The following is a 1,158-nucleotide window of genomic DNA, read 5'->3' as shown; positions in this document are numbered from 1 at the left end:
CCGGCGGCGGGGCGGCCCCCCGCCCCATCCCTCCCCCCCCCGCGGGTCGGTCCCCGCGTGTCCTCAGGCTCTTTCCGCACGCCCCGGGGTGAATTCCCCCCGTGTCCGTGCGCCGGTTTCCACCGCGTGCTCAGGGCAGATGCCCCCGCATGCCCGGGCCGGTTCCCACCGCTCCTCTTGCTTCACTTGCAGACGATCGGAGCCGCTTTTGTGGCCAAGGTGATGACCGTGGGGGACCAGACTGTGACCCTGGGCATCTGGGTAAGTGCAGGGCTGTGCCAGTGCCCCGCTGACATCCCTGGCCACCCCCTCGTGAGGGACCCCGGGACCCTCCTACCCCGTCACCTGCCTGTCGCCCGCAGGACACGGCGGGCTCGGAGCGCTATGAGGCCATGAGCCGCATCTACTACCGGGGAGCCCGGGCTGCCGTGGTCTGCTACGGTAAGGGCACGGAGAATGGGAAGGGGAAGGAGCTGGTGGCTGTAAAGGGCCCGGGCCGGGGTGGTGGTGGTGACACCGGTGGGTCGGGCACTGAGGAGCAGTGTCAGCAGAGCCGGATTGCTCCCCCCAGATCTCACGGACAGTGGCAGTTTCCAGCGAGCCAAGTTCTGGGTGAACGAGCTGCAGAACTGTGAGGAGGTACGGGGCTCTGGGGGCTGTGAAGCCTCCCCAGAGCACAAGGGGGGCTGGTGGTGGGGACCAACCCTCCCAACCCTGTTCCTGCCGCAGGGCTGCCGGATCTACCTGTGTGGCACCAAGAGCGACCTGCTGGAGGAGGACAGGAGGAAGCGGGGGGTTGACTTCCACGACGTGCAGGACTACGCTGATGGTACGGCCGGTACTGGCCCTTCCCGGGCGCAGGAGCTTTGAGCGGGTGGGGAGTGAGGGAGGATTGAGCTGCTGTGTCCACACGAGGAGCTCTGTCCTTGCCGTGGGCCCGCAGCAGGTCCAATGGCACCGGGGCTCCCTGTATGGTGAGGCACGGGCTCTGCCAGGGACCTCCCTGGGCACGGCATGTCCTGACAGGGGCAGGCACGTGGCCAGCTGGGCCATGGGGCCGGGAGCCCTGCCCTGTGTCCCTGCCAGCCTGCCGTCAGCAGCTGTGCCCAAGGGGTGACTCTGGGGGCAGACATGCCCATGGAGCTGTATCTGCTGAAC

General features: G+C 68.1%; 1 protein-coding gene across 1 annotated transcript in view; it reads left to right on the top strand.

The window, feature by feature from the left end:
* The window catches only part of RAB24 (RAB24, member RAS oncogene family), a 3,083-nt gene that overhangs the window by 846 nt on the left and 1,079 nt on the right, over window positions 1-1,158 (top strand). The window contains 4 exon segments of the mRNA XM_014312167.2: window positions 68-261; window positions 363-441; window positions 572-639; window positions 730-874. Of these exon segments, the coding sequence (XP_014167642.1) occupies window positions 68-261; window positions 363-441; window positions 572-639; window positions 730-874 (486 nt within the window).

This window comes from Geospiza fortis, unplaced genomic scaffold, assembly GCF_000277835.1.
Source record: "Geospiza fortis unplaced genomic scaffold, GeoFor_1.0 scaffold55, whole genome shotgun sequence".
Lineage (NCBI taxonomy): Eukaryota > Metazoa > Chordata > Aves > Passeriformes > Thraupidae > Geospiza > Geospiza fortis.
The sequence above is the reverse complement of the archived record's forward strand: the minus strand, read 5'-3'. Positions and strand labels throughout refer to the sequence as shown.